The 14,035-nt window shown below is 38.0% G+C and overlaps 1 protein-coding gene across 17 annotated transcripts in view; it reads left to right on the top strand.

Annotated features, from left to right (window-relative positions):
• KIF16B (kinesin family member 16B) overlaps positions 1-14,035 on the top strand; it is a 321,124-nt gene that overhangs the window by 147,380 nt on the left and 159,709 nt on the right. For all 17 annotated transcript variants that reach the window (XM_058287591.2, XM_058287585.2, XM_058287593.2 and 14 more), the window contains exons 14-15: positions 746-797; positions 2,421-2,558. In XM_058287591.2, the coding sequence (XP_058143574.1) occupies positions 746-797; positions 2,421-2,558 (190 nt within the window). The remainder of the gene's footprint in view (positions 1-745; positions 798-2,420; positions 2,559-14,035) is intronic.

Raw genomic sequence — 14,035 nt, 5'->3', positions numbered from 1 at the left:
TAAGTTTGTGCCTCCTGCCTACATCATTGGGTCTGGACCTGAGCAGGTTCCTCATGTCAAGAGAGCAGAATTCCACATTTTTATCCATTGTTGCTTCTATGACCTTGGCTGTAGTAGCCTCTCTGATCCACGGCTTAAAATGAAAATGGTACTGCACTTGGGTTTTGTGGCTCTCAAAAACTAACTTCAGACACAAGGATACGCCTGGCCAACAGAGGGGAAACTTACCAGAAAGAATGGCGTAACAGTGAGATTATTATCATGAGAACATTATCAATTCCCCCCAAAATAGAACTCTAGCTATTATTAAGCAGTAGGTGTCAGGGGGTTCCTCTGTCCTTTCCCAGACAACATGGAGTATTGCTCCAGAGTCTCTGTGAACTCTGATTGCAATGAGGCTTTGGCCTGCTGGGGATTCCTCACCCCACTGGTCATCAGGTACTTGGGCCTAAATGAAAAATGGTTGTTACACTTACTAGGCTGCTGAAATGTAAAATACCAGAAATGGGATGACTTTTTAATAATGGGAATTTATTAGTTTACAAGCTTAGAGTCTGAGGGTGTGAAAATGTCCAAATCAAGGCATCATCAGGTGATGCTTTCTCACCAATGACTGGCAGCTGAGAATCCTGGACTCCTCTACCACATGGCAAGGCATAAGACACCATCAGAATGGTGAAACAATGGTGAAACAAGTCATTCCTCCATTCTTAACTAATAAATTTTACTTGACTTTTCTTCCCAGGAGGGTCAGACATATGTCGGTAGAGAAGATGCTTCAATGGAACAAGATATTGGTGAGAAACTTTGTCAGTTATCTCTTACCAAAGATTTAAAAAAATCATATTTAATGAGGGGCCTTTGGAATGATGGACATTGAAGTAATCATGAAAAAGAAAACCTTCAAATACAATATTGATCATATTTTTCTGTAATTTTGAACACAACTTAATAATACAGAAAAATTAATCTAGTGAATAAAATGGAACTATGACTCCTTTTGCCCCATTCTTCATACATTCTATATCCTGCCATCTCTTTCAAGAATACAGTTATTTAAATAACTGTACACTGTCACAGTAGGACAACAATTGATGGGGATATGCAGACACAGATAAAGGATAAAAGGCATTTTTTAGTGGGAAGTTTATAGACACTTGTCTGCCCAAAGATGACTGTGGAAAGCAGGAAACAACACAGCATACTCCCTGATGGGGAGACATGGCTTCGTGAATTTCCCAGAAATCTTCATGAGGTGCACAGATAACCAGTGATTCAACTTGAGCTGGGTGAGGTCCTACCTTGAAACCATGGCTTAGGCAATTCTTGGTGGTAGTGATGATGATGGTGGTGGTAGGCACATGTGGCAGCATGGGGAACGGGAGCGACAGGAGTTTTATCTTCCCAGCTGCTTGTAGAGTTGCTGGTTATGAAGCTGCTTCCTTGCCAAATGTAAGTCATCTATCAAGCCAACCCTAGCATATTACATGTATTTACTGTAAGACAGGGAGAATTGAAACCTAATTTCCAAAAGTCTTCAGGTTTGACTGTTTTTGAATATAACTAGGCTTCAGGCCTCTTCTTATCATCAAATAGTGTGTCTGACCTTTTGGGTAGGTATAAATGATGGTAAGTGGTAAGAAAACATACCTTCTGTGAACGGAGAACTTTAGTAATGTAATTCTTTGACATAGTGGGAGCTATTTGCTTATACTCCTGAGAAGTGGGCCAAGATAGCTGGCTTAAAATAATGTGGGTGTACTTGAAAGGTGCCCATATCTGTGCCTAGCCTTTTGTCTAGGAGAAGAACCCAGGATAGTCCTATCTGGGGAGGTAAACCTCAGTAGCCACATGCTCTCAGAGGGGTCTGCGCAGGTCATGTTCTGTCAGAAATAGCACAAGCTGTGGCAATGTGCATCCTAAGACAGCTTCTGGAGACTTCTTTGGGCATCCCCAAATTCATGCCATATGAGGCTCACCTTTGGTTTTCAGTCCAGAAACACCACATCTGTACATGAGGAGGTCATGATAAGTCTTTGACTGGTGGAACCCTTTTGCCACTTCAGTGTCTCTGTGACTTCTGGGTGGCTGTGGAGCAAATTTATTTGGTATCAAATAGATTAACTCAATAGTAATCACTTAAGACAAGTTACTGCACTATTTTCTCCCTGAATTTGAAGTAAATTAACATCTCAAAACTTATTTCCTTATACAGATGATGCCCAGACCCTTTGTGGTAACATTTAGGGGTGCCTCCAGTTTTATCAGTTGATGGCATAAACTCCTGAAATTCAGTTTAAAATGATAGTACTTCCAAGGACAGAGAAGGGTATTCAAAATGAAAAAAAAAAAAATGTTGTGAGTCATTGTAGTAGGTATCAGAGAAAACTTTTTCTTTCTCCTTTGTTTTTCCAACTTAGTTCTTCATGGCCTTGATTTGGAGAGTGAGCACTGTATCTTTGAAAATGTTGGGGGGACGGTGACTCTGATCCCCCTGAGTGGGTCTCAATGCTCCGTCAATGGTGTTCAGATCATGGAGGCCACACACCTAAATCAAGGTATCTATTTTACAATTTTCAGTGCTCTTTGTATATATTGTTTTTGGAAATAGGTTGATGAAGCAGTTGGGGAATATGAACATTTTATAATTAATCATTGATTAGGGAAGATAAGGGTGAAGAATTCCCTCATTATCCTGTTTTCTCTATGGTTTGGCTGAAGGGCTTCTTTATAATATAATAATATCTTGTTGAATTAAACGTGATCGTGTATGTAGTTGTCTTAAAATTTATTGCTGTTATGGAGATATATCAACACTAAAGGCATTTTTATAAGTTGAAAGTACTCCTCAAATATAAAACCTTAACACATTGATTTCTTTTAATGATTTTATTTCCATTTTTATATTCTTTTTATGAATATTTATAATTATACATAGTAAACAGGATCTGGCATCATCTCTTTTCTTCTTTTGAAATATTTTCAATATAATAGAAATGTTTCAGGAATACCACAAAGAACTTTTAAATTTCAGAACCATTTGAAAGTGAATTGCTAACATGATGCCCCATTACCCCCCAGTACTGAAGTACTTGTATATTTCCTTCAAACAGTACATCCTCTCATATAACCAGAATACATCTACCCCAGTTAGGAAAGTAACACTCATACCTTCCTACCGTCCAAATCCCCGACTCCATTCAAGCTTTGCCATCTGTCCCAACAGTGCCCTTCATGGGTCTGGTGCTCAGGCCAGTATCCTGCACTGCATGTGGTTGTCACATCTCCTCAGCCTCTTTCAGTCTGCAAGAGCTCCCTAGTCTTTCCCTGACTTTCATGACTGACACTTTTGAAAACTGCAGGTCAGATATGTTGTAGAACATCCATCAGTTTGCATTATCTGCTGTTTCCTCATGATTCAATTAAGATTATGCATTTTTGGCAGGAATATCAGAGAAATGATGCTGTGCTTATCTCATATCCCATCATTTGTTAAATGGTTTCTGATGATGTTCACTTTGATCATTGGATTTAGGTGGTGCTTGCCAGGTTCTTCACTGTAAAGTTACCCTTTTCCCTTATGTAATTAATAAATGTATTGGAAAGGTACTTCAATATCTTTGATATAATAAATATTCTACTTTTTAAGATACTTTTACCCTCAGGTTTTAGCATCAGTTGATGGTTTTTGGCTCTATTTTTATTATGATGGTTGCCAAATAGTCATTTTCTTATATTGTTATTCCTTCAACATTTATTGGTTGGTTTTCTACTATAAGAAAATGCTTTCTCTTCTTGCCCTTTATTTACTCATTTATTTATTCAAATCAGATAGTAGGGGCACATGGCTTGCTATTTTATATTTAGTAGGTATTAACCCCTTTTTATCCTTACTTATTTTGATGCTCAAATTGTCCCAGATTTGGCCATGGGAGTTCCTTCGGGATGGCTTCTGTGTTCTTTTAGCTTGCTCCATCCATCTGCTAGCACTTTCTTACTTTCTAATACAACAAGATATTTCAGGTTCATCTTGTACAGTCCTGTAATCAGCCCTTTCTCTAAGGATTCCTGGTTCCTTTTGGTGGACAGTGTACTTAGAAACCAAGATCTGGGCACTGGGTGTGCTCATTGCTCTTGGAGTTTTACTGCTTCTAGGCCTTCTCAGTAACAGCTAGGGAAAATGTGTATGCGTGTGTGTTTGTATGTGTACAATATTCACAACTGTATTTCTATATCTGTCTATATTGGTATATTAAAATATATGTATTTCATTTCTATATTGATAACCATGAGTTCATGTCAATAGTTCTGATTTCAACTCAGTACCATTGGGTTCTTTCTGGCTTCCTCCCTTACCTTACTTGTAATTCCCTTTTCTGACAGTGAAAATCAAGTCTTCTGTCACTACTTCCCTCTCCTTACGCAGGGCCTCTCCTCTTTCTGCCCAGGCACTGACACCCCATGTTGGGCCACCACTGTCTTCACCCTTTCCTCAGTGCAGGAGCCTTCCTTAACCCATGCCAGATGCCTTCTGCTCCCATGCTGATGCCCCCTCTGCTCAACCCTGCCTAATGACTTTTGGACTAAATTATGAAAGAAGGAAGGAAAGAAAGAAGCTGACTTGGTGCCTTAACTTCTTTTTGTATGTTATATATAGTCTTTATAATTACAGGTTTTAATGGCTACATACTCTATTTTTGTATCTATTGTGATATACGACTTGGGTAGATGGGGACTGGAAAGCATGTTGTTTATTGATATTAGCCAAGTCATAAGCAGAAGTCAGTTGCAAGGAGTTATATCAGAAATGATGAACATTTAGATGGACCAGAAACACCGTGCTTTTATAGGGGGTGCATAGAGCCCATCACAGACCTCCAAAGAGCAAGTGATGGAGCATCTGCCCATGCATCCATCTGTACATCATCCACACATCCATCAACCTATCCATTTCATTTTCTACCTTTAAATATTTTGCAGTCTTGAGGTAAGTTGAGTTTGGAAATGATCTGAGTCCCCTGGAGCTGTCTGGGAAAAACAGAGGTGAGTAGTAGCAGGTGACCACTCCAAACCAAGGGCACATGAGCCCCAGCAATCACTGTAAAAGTCACATTTCCTCCTTTTTTTCAACCAGGACAAAATAGTAAAATGATGAAGAAGCAGGTTCTTGCCAGGCAGCAGAGGAGTGGGGCAATATTAGTCCTAGAAAGAGACTGTCTCTGCTCTAAGCCCAAAAATGTACCATAATTGGCTGGTAGGCAAGAGGTCACCAGGTAGGACTCTTCAGCTCTAGTCCCTGTTTGGGAACTCATAGGCTCTAGCGATGACTCCAGAAGTAACAGAGGTTACACAGTGCCCGGGTGACCCCACAGGCAATTATGTAACTGGAGTAGAGACCACAGCTAGACCCAGCTGTCTCTTCTTTATTGGACTTTAGGTGGAACAGGGGGTGTAGTGAAAGTAGTGTCCCCTGGTCCCAGAGTGAGGGGAACATGTTTTACTACTTGGCCTTCTGAGAGCCTTGTACTGGCTACATCCTTGCCTTAGGTCAGAAGGTGGTGGCCCTGCTGCCATGATGGCTGTTTATTGTTAAAGTGCTTTATAGGAGGGAGGTATTGATGGTCAATGTCATTGTTAATGTAGGCGTAGTAGTTTCACTATTTGCCTGTGCAGAATTGTGGGAAATAAAACATGATTTTTTTTTCCTGCTTAATTTGAATGAATGCTCTGTATATTATCTTTGCAACAACTTTCTCATTTGATTCATCTATTTTCCCAATATTACAATGTTTCCTATTTAAGTCTAATTTTGTTACTTATTAAATCCATTTTTCATTGGCTTGAATCTGTCATTCTTTTCTTTGTGATTTCCTTACTAGTTTTGAAATCTGCCACAGACCTAATAAACATTTGGTTCATTTTTATTTTTCCCATGATTTGATTATTTTTTTGTTTATGGATTTCATTTTGAAATAGTTAATTTAATATATCTAGAGTTCATTTGGTATATAAATTATAGATCTAATCCCCCTCTCACACTGTATAATATTCCCCCAACCCTATATCCTCCTCCTTTTTGAAAAAACTTGTTTATTAAAAAAATGAAAACACAGATAGCATATCTCTTTCTTGGCTTTTCATTTTGTCCCAATACTCTATATTTCTAATTTCCTACCAGTATCACCTAGTTTTAGTGCTTGTTGTTTTATGAAATGCTTTAATCTCTATTTTCATCTGAGTAGCTTTTTGCTATTCATGCCTATTAAGTTTTTCAAAGGAAGTTTAGAGTCATTTTGTCATGTAAAAAAAATCCTTTGAGGAGTGAGATCCCAATTTCATTTGATTTGCCTGCATATGAAAAATATATTTCCATCTTGGGACTTCTGCTTCTTCAATATGCCTCTCCTTGTATTTGAATTTTCATCAATTTCTCCCCATAAAACTTTGAAGGTTTTTAATATAATTGTTAAACTGTATTTATTCATGTTATAAAAAATTCCAGATATAAAATCATGTTATAAAAAATTGCTCCAAAATGGAAGAGAAAAACTTCATTGTATACTCATTTGTTTTGAGATTGAATTGCAGGTTTTTATCTGTTTGTTTTTAAGCACAAAGGGCCTTTACAGATGTCTATTAAAACCAAAAAGCTCGGTGACTGGACCCCAGGTCTTCAGAGTCCAGTGTCTTGTTCTGCCTACCTGCATTCTATTACTGCCCTTAGAAACCCAGACACCCAGAATACCACCTAGAGTATCTGTGGAGTCACACACTGGATCCGAGAATGAGTTAACTGTAGGATGTCATTTGGGGAGATTCTGTAGTATATGGATTTCTTGAATCACAAGTAGCCCACAGATACTGATATTTGCTGCAGGATCTGCTGGGCCTGGTGCCCTGGCCAGTGGACCCCTTCCCTGAGGCTTCCACACCCTCTGCCCTGGCCCCTGGGAGAAGGCTGAGCAGCTGACAGTGACCGCCCTGCCTTCTGGACTTGCCTGGAAGCTGTTGTAGTGATGTTTCTGTAAGAAAAATCACTTCTGAGTTCCAAATAATATACTGAAAAATGAACTTTTACTGCACATACTATTTAACCTGAGAACTGCCTAGAACTTAATATTTAATTTTGGGGTTATCATTCCAAACCTTCCCTCCACTCCCTAAAAAGAAGATTGTTAGCTTGTTTCTTTAGTTAGAAGAAATCGCTTATTATTCCATTGCCATTCTGTTTATAATAGCTATGATTATGTCTCTAATCTACTTGTAGATTGAGGTACAGTAGATAAATAATAATTATATCACCTATGCAGTATTTTTATTAAGTGGCTTTTGCTCTTAGACTTTTAACTAAATTAAATGTCCCTTCAAAAAATATGCCTATTCAAGTTAATGATGCCTAGGACTAAATTTTTGATCTGCATACTGATTCATATCTATGCCTTGTCCTGAGAAGGTAACCTAATAGGCATTCAAGGTTAATTGTCCAAATTGTCTTTCCCTGTGGGGTGCTCTTAATTGTTTTATTACCATGGTGCCATGATTTTCAGATATGATGGGCTTGACTTCCTCTGGCATTCTGCTGTGCTACTGAACAGCTTTCTCAGTATCACTGTTAATGAAATTGACATAAAAATGCGATGTTCCAAGGTGTTAAAACGCCTCTCAGTGAGTATAAATGTCATTAGCAAGTCTTAGGGCATTGAAATACAAAATGACTTTGTGTTCCAAGCCATTGCTGAGGGAAGCAAGATGGTAACTTTTTAAAAAAGAATAGTAAACATAGTTGAAGTTCCCATCAAGGGAAAGACATTTACAATCCTTCAGAAATTAAGGGTAGAATTTTAATTTTTCTTGATTTTTGAGGCTTATTAAAATGAGAATTGGAACACATTTTTTGCTATTAAAATATGTAGTAAAAGTAAAGAAGATATGACTGGGCCAGATACATGTGAACTTCAGAATATTATTTAATCTCTGGAGAAGAATGGGGCAATGTGATCAGGCAGAACTTAGAAGGGTTTTCAGTTATATCTGTAAGATTTTGTTCTTTAAAGGAAAATAAAAAGGCTAAAACAATGAAAAAAGGAATAGATTCATTAAGGAATAATAATAATTGTGGGATTAAACACAGCACCGTTTTTAGACTCCAAAAACTGTCTCTGCATTTTCCCATGAAATCTTTTATAAAGGAAATCATCTATCTTATTTCCATACAGCCCTTGCCTCACTTAGATGATTTCTACAAAGGCAAGTTACATGAACTAACAGATGGCAGCCAAGCTTCTTGGACATGGATCTTGGCGTACCTGCATAGCTGCCGTATTTTCTCAGAACAATCCACAAAAATATTAGAGCAGACATGCTCACTCATGTGCTCAAATAATGCTCTAATTATTCCTACAAAACCTAATTATTTTGTAGGAATAATACATCTTATGAAAGGTTATTTCATCTCCTTTTCAACCCTCCAAGCTAGGCTTGGGTTATGTGTCCACACCCCTGAAGATCATGGATAGCCATGTAAATTTTGAAATCCAGGTATTCTTGGTCTCCCATATTGCTTCCTTACCCCAGTTTCTGACTTCTGGAATGGTTGTTGGCCTAGAGGCCATTCCTTCACCATTGTTTCTTGGCTGTCCCAGTGGACTTCACTGGTATCTGGTTCACTTATTGGTTTCATGAAAGGCAAAATAGAAAGAAACCTCTTTGAATTAGAGCTAAGAAAGCATTCCCTTCCCCCCTTTTATTTTTTATTTTTACTAGCGCAGTTGTAGGTTAATAGAAAAATCATGTATAAGATACAGAGTTTCCTATATGCTGTCCTATTGATATTTTGCATTAGCGTGGTACCTTTGTTACAATTGATGAAACAATGTAATTATAATTATATTAATTATAGTCCATAGTTTACATTAGGGTTCACACTTTGTGTTTTAAGCATTTTGTTTTTGTAAAAGGAGGAAGTGTCAAGAGTAGAGAATGCAGATTGGATATTGACTCAAGTCACAGTATTATCTCACCATAGTGAAATCCACAATTGGTTGGATTCCTGCTTCATCCTGTACTACCTGATGCTTCCTATCTCTTCACTATTAGTTTCTAGTTTATTGTTGATGTTCTGTATTTAAATGTCTCTTTTCATTAGTAAATTACTATTCATTTGGAAAGGTGTTAGACTGTTCCATTAAAAAGCACATGTAGTAATTACCACTTCCTTATCTAAATCACTTAACACACTGTGAATTCCAACTAATAGGAGATTTATCTAAATTTAGCAGATTGTCACCATTTCAGGGAAATGTTTTACCTGTGTCAGTTAACTGCCTTACTTCTGTCAGGTTGCATCAGTTCTACTTCCCCTACTTTAAATTACAAGAAATGTTTTCATTTGGTAGCATCTCTAAAATGAAAACATTTGCTAGGATTCTGAGAATTAAATGTGATGACACATGCACATAACTTGACAGGTAACTTGCCTAGAGCCTAGCATATAGATGCTTTTCTCCTCTTTTTTGAGTTCTCGGTGCATGAGCTACGTGACCTTGGCTCTGCCTGTGCTCTTCCACTGATGTGTTCTCTGAAGCTTAGTTCTCCTCATGCCCTGGTATTATTCCATAGAAAGAGGAGGCAGCTTTTAGAGAAGAGAGTGGGACTTTGACCTGGGTATCTGGTTCATAGGCCTTGAACTCTTTTTGGTAGAATCTCATATTCTATATTTTTCCTTTATTATACTTAATATAATAATTGAAATGGATGCAAAACAATTATAATTCAAAAAGCGTTTCAGCATTTGTTCTATAATTGCTGGGAAGTATCCTTTCCATTTTAATTATTTTTCTTCGTATTATATGTTACTTTAGAGCTGATGGTTGTGATAAAATAATAACTTTTTATGCAGTTTAGGATCTCACAGCTTTATTGAGTGATTCATGAGTTGGGCAGCATCCCATAGTAGAAGGGAGCTCTGCTGAGGGAGTGGAAAGAAGCTCACAGGGGCAAACATGGCAGCAAGTGGGGAAATGTTCTGGTTGGCTACATTGTTCCCATTTCAGTAGGAGAAGGGTGGTGTTACAAAGGAAGAACGTTTATGTATTGATTTGTACAGTATTCTTGTCCATTCTAATAAGCTGTCTCTACCAAAATTAGTTTTATCACCTGGAATTGCTTTATAGCAATCTTATAGGGTCTATTCTATTTTCTTAGGAAACCCCTGCAGGTCAATTGTTTTTGTCTTCTGGAAAAGCCCTTTCATGAAAAGGGTCTTGATCTCTCAGCAGTGCACAGTGTGGGCAGCCATTTTGTTTACTTAACAGTTGTTAAATGTAATTAACGTTTCCATTTATATCATTGGACCCCTTTGGTCGTCTTGTTGGTTTGGCAGATTGAGTGAACATTCATCTCTCCTTTTAGAAGTGCTGCAGAAACTGCATGTGGGGAGTTTACACTTAGTTGCATTTGAATGTGTTATGCTTGAGTGCCAAAATATATTTGCATCTATTTAAAAACTCAGAAAGAGGGAACAGGTGATTGTGTGGAGAGTGAGCTGAATAGCCTTTGATAAAATTTTCATTTGTTGGAGGGCTGCTGAGTTATTTAGTAGCAAATTAGAAAATAATTTTAGTGTGACTAGAAAAGGAAATAGACCTTCCAGTCGTTTAGTCAGGGTGCCTAGTTATTAGAAGACTCTTTTTTTTTCCCAGGAGGTAACAGGGATTGAATCCAGGACCTTTTAGCTGGGAAGCAGGCATCCAACCACTGAGTACATGTGTCCCCCCAATGAGAGTTGGGTTTTTTGTTTTTCTTTTTTCCTCGTTTGCTTGCTTTTTTTTTTTTTTAAAAGGCGGTAGAGGGCATCCAACCCAGGACCTCACACATGAGAATTAGGTGCTCAGCCACTTGAGCTATATCCCTTCCCCCAGAAGAGACCTTTCATGCAGCACAAAAAAGCCAGCAGATATTATTGTCTATCCACTGATTTGATTTATCCGGATTTGTCCAAAGGACTCATTAGATGTCATCATCAAATTTAAGACCTGCAAATATAACTAACACCTTTTCCTTGCACGTCTGCTGGTTCAGAAGATGTTTCTGAATGTCAAAGCCCTAAATATTCTTAAAACCTTTCCCTAATCCAGTGGGTCTCAGAGTCTGGTCCCCAGATCAGCAATAGCAGCATCGCGTGGGAACTTGTTAGCCCTGCAAACTCTGAGGTCCCACCCCACGTCTACCAGATTAGGAAATCTGAGGATGTGGCCAACACTCTTTTTTTGTTGTTGTTGTTTTTTTAACAAGCACTGCAGGTGATGCTGGTGCACACTTAAGTATGAGAATAACTGACTTAGGCTGATCATACTGAACTCAGATTCTTGGTGCCCCAGACTTTGGCTTATGAGAAAACTATTTGCCAATCTCTTTAACTCCACTCTTATCACATCCAGCTTCACATTTCATAGAGTGACTTTATAATTCTCTTAATGTGGATTATTTTAGGTTTACCTGTTTGGGTTTTGCTGAGCTTCTTGAATCTGCAGGTTTATTACTTCTTCCAGAGTTGGGAAGTTTTCTACATACGTACATACATACATACATACATACTTTTATTTATGTACTTATTGAACCACACTCCTCCTCTTGTTCTGTGACTCCAGTAACATGAATTTTAGCTATTTTGGTTTTGTCCCATAGTCCCTAAGGCTCTATTTATTTGTTTTCATTTTTTGATAAACAGATTGGACAATTTCAGTTGGTATGTCTTCATGTTTACTGACTTTTTCTCTGACATCTCCATTCTATTTGAGGCCATTCTATGAGGTTTTAAAAAATTTTAGTTATTTATATTTTTCACTTGTAAAATTTGATTCTTCTTTATATCTTTTATTTCTTTGAGACTTTTAATCTTTCCATTAGTTTCAAGAGTGTTCTCTTTTGTTGGACCATTTTTATAACAGCAGATTTAAAATTGTTTTTTAAAATCAATTTCATTGAAACGTTTTCATAAACCATACAATCCATCTAAAGTGTATACTTAATGGCATTTGGTGTAATCACAGAGTTGTACATTCATCACTGCAATCAATATTAGAGCATTTTCATTACAGTAAAGAGAAACTCCCCCTATCCCTTACTAGTCACCTCTCAATCCCTCTATCCTTTCCCTGCCATACATAACTGCTAATCCATTTCTGTCTCTATAAATTTATTTGTACTTACATTTTCTATAGATGGAATCAAACAATATGTAGTACTTTGTGTCTGGTTTCTTTCACTTAGCATATTTCCTTTTGTTTTTGTTTTTTATTTTTATTTTTTACCATTGCTAGAAAAATATTAATATGTATTATTATTCCCTACAGTCCATAGTTTGCTTTGGTTGCATTTTTTGCCTAAATATCCCACTATTATTAACATCTTGTAACATTAATATACATTTTGCTCTGTTTCAGAGAAAAACATTCTTACTTGACCAAAGTAGGTAGTGAAGAAATTTCTAATGAAAGGGGATGGGAGGGGGAGCAGAAGTAGTGGAACACAAAGGTTGGTGAGTATAGGCAGATTTGTAGGGTTCTTAAGTCCCAGACTGGTTCCATTAATCTTTTGTGGAAGATAAAAGGGAGTCACCGTTCAGTAGATGAGTAATGTGGATGTAGAGATGACGGACAATGCAGCATTTATGGAGCCAGAAGGGAGACTGTAGACCAGTAATGGGGAAAAAGAACTGATGAAGTAAGAGGTTGCTGGAGTTTAGAGAGGAATTTTATAAGAACTGCTTTTGGAAGGAACAATAGGATATTGACAGCTTGGAGTGTGTGGGAGGTTGGAAATGAATGGTTGAGATTGTTGTTTGCAGAGAATAAGCATTAATATTGCTAAAAAGGATATGGACCATGGGGCGAAGAGGGGCTTGCAGTGCATCGCCAGAAAGTTACTAATAGAATGAACAGTTAGTGTAATGCCTCCCTTCTGCCCCTTAGAATTTATCTTATCTTCAGAAGGATTAGATGTGTGCCTTAACACTCTTTTTGTATCTCCCAGTCTCCCACCAGAAAACACATCAGCTGCTATCCCCCACCCCCTTACCTCCCAACCTCCCACCCAACGCAGCCCCATCGGAGAATTTCCTTGAGGATGACAAGAGCATTTGGAAATTTTACAAGGCTCTACACTCAGCCTGTGCACACATTTGGGCAAATAATTCTTAGTGGATTGACTGGAAACTTCAATAGCAAAGACTGAAAATCAATTTTTTCTTCTTCAGAGTCCCAGAATCTAATTTTGCAGTTTTCACTTTACCAAGAGGAAACAGGGCTTTAAGTGATTTATCTAAAGCAGGAAATTGTAAATCCATATTTGAATTGTAGGCATTAAAAGGAAGGGACGAAACCTATGCGTCATATCCATGTATGTCCATCACAGATACCAACTGATGATCTGATGGCATTCTTTGGTACTGATGCCTGCTGCCTTTGATGCAGAGCAACTCTTATTCATTACCAAGCTGTTAACCCCATGCCATTTGACTGTTAGACTTAGTCTAGTATGTATATGACACTAATACAGTATGGGTATTAGAGAAATTGTCTTACCCGAAAGCATCATGTCAGATCTTAATCTTCCCTATCAAGCTACTCACAGCCATTTTTTTAAAAAGATTAATTAATTTATTTCTCCCCACCCCCTCATTGTTTACACTTGCTGTGTCTGTTTATCTCCTTTGTTTCTTTTTTTTAAAGCATTTTTAAAAAGATTTATTTATTTTTTATCCCCTCCCCCCCAAGTTGTCTGCTCTCTCTGTCCAGTTGCTGTGTGTTCTTCTGTGTCCACTTGTATTCTTATCAGCGGCACTGGGAATCTGTGTTTCGTTTTGTTGCATCATCTTGCTGCGTCAGCTCTCCATGTGTGTGGTGCCATTCCTGGGCAGGCTGCACTTTTTTTGCGCTGGGCGGCTCTCCTTATGGGGTACATTCCTTGTGCATGAGGCTCCACTACACAGGGGACACCCCTGCGTGGCATGGCACTCCTTGTGCGCATTAGCACT

Source organism: Dasypus novemcinctus, chromosome 24, assembly GCF_030445035.2.
Source record: "Dasypus novemcinctus isolate mDasNov1 chromosome 24, mDasNov1.1.hap2, whole genome shotgun sequence".
NCBI classification, from domain to species: Eukaryota; Metazoa; Chordata; class Mammalia; order Cingulata; family Dasypodidae; genus Dasypus; species Dasypus novemcinctus.
Note: the sequence above shows the minus strand (reverse complement) of the source record. Positions and strands in the feature narration are given on the sequence as shown.